This window comes from Cariama cristata, unplaced genomic scaffold, assembly GCF_000690535.1.
Source record: "Cariama cristata isolate BGI_N322 unplaced genomic scaffold, ASM69053v1 scaffold27915, whole genome shotgun sequence".
Lineage (NCBI taxonomy): Eukaryota > Metazoa > Chordata > Aves > Cariamiformes > Cariamidae > Cariama > Cariama cristata.
Window position 1 is genome coordinate 1 of NW_009616226.1, and position 797 is coordinate 797.

The 797-nt window shown below is 60.0% G+C and overlaps 1 protein-coding gene across 1 annotated transcript; it reads right to left on the reverse strand.

Annotated features, from left to right (window-relative positions):
- Positions 1-351: 351 nt before the first annotated feature.
- LOC104161614 (insulin-induced gene 1 protein-like) lies at positions 352-719 on the reverse strand (the record flags this gene model as incomplete). The annotated part of the gene is given in 2 exon segments (XM_009700112.1): positions 352-644; positions 646-719. Coding segments are annotated over 2 exon segments (367 nt in total), but the record flags the coding sequence as incomplete, so codon positions are not given.
- Positions 720-797: the final 78 nt, after the last annotated feature.

The window sequence follows — 797 nt, forward strand, 5'->3', positions numbered from 1 at the left end:
AGCTGCGTGGGATGCGCATGTTTCCACGCTCGCCTCCGGGCCACGGCGCTGGAGCCGCTCACTCGGGCCTCCAGACCGCGCCGCGCTGCAGGAAAAATACACTTTACCCACATTCAGAATGCACCCGCTCAAAAAAGCCTTCAGACACGCGGGAAACGCGTGGGTGGCTCTTGCACGTGGATAACGCTAGAGTGGACATGCATCCTTCCAAAAGCCCGAGTCTGCATCACTCACTGTGCGACCGAACTGCTAAGCTCCCTCACGCACAGGTCACAAATTCAGCCCCATCGCCTCTCCTCCCCACGGGAGAACAGGGAGGGGGGAAATCACTCGTGGAGGTCAGCAACTCACCTGCTGCTGTCCCACAGCACGGGGGCACCCACCAGGCAGAGGAGAAGAGAGTGGAAATGACTTCGTCAGGGAACAGAGTCACATTTCTCTGGATCTGTAGCAAGTTCAGCACGAGGGCCATGAAAGCACCGATGACGAAGAGGACCACGCTCCTCTGCACCAGGTGTTGACTCAAGTTCAAGGTGCTGCTGCTGGCACTGGAGGTGCTGGGGCTGCGTGCCCCGTGCCCCACCAACGTCAGCGAAGGGCTGGAGACGGAGGAGCTCAGCATCTCGCCCACCTTGGCGGCCAGCAACTCCCAGCTGGGTTTTGTGCCTTCCCCTGGCAGTGCAGGAACAGCTCCAGGCGCAGTTCTCTAACCTGGGCATTGGCTTCACCGGAGGCCTGAAACACACGCACAGGGACAGGCTGTTAAAACCTCCAACAACGGGTCAGGTCCACCGCTT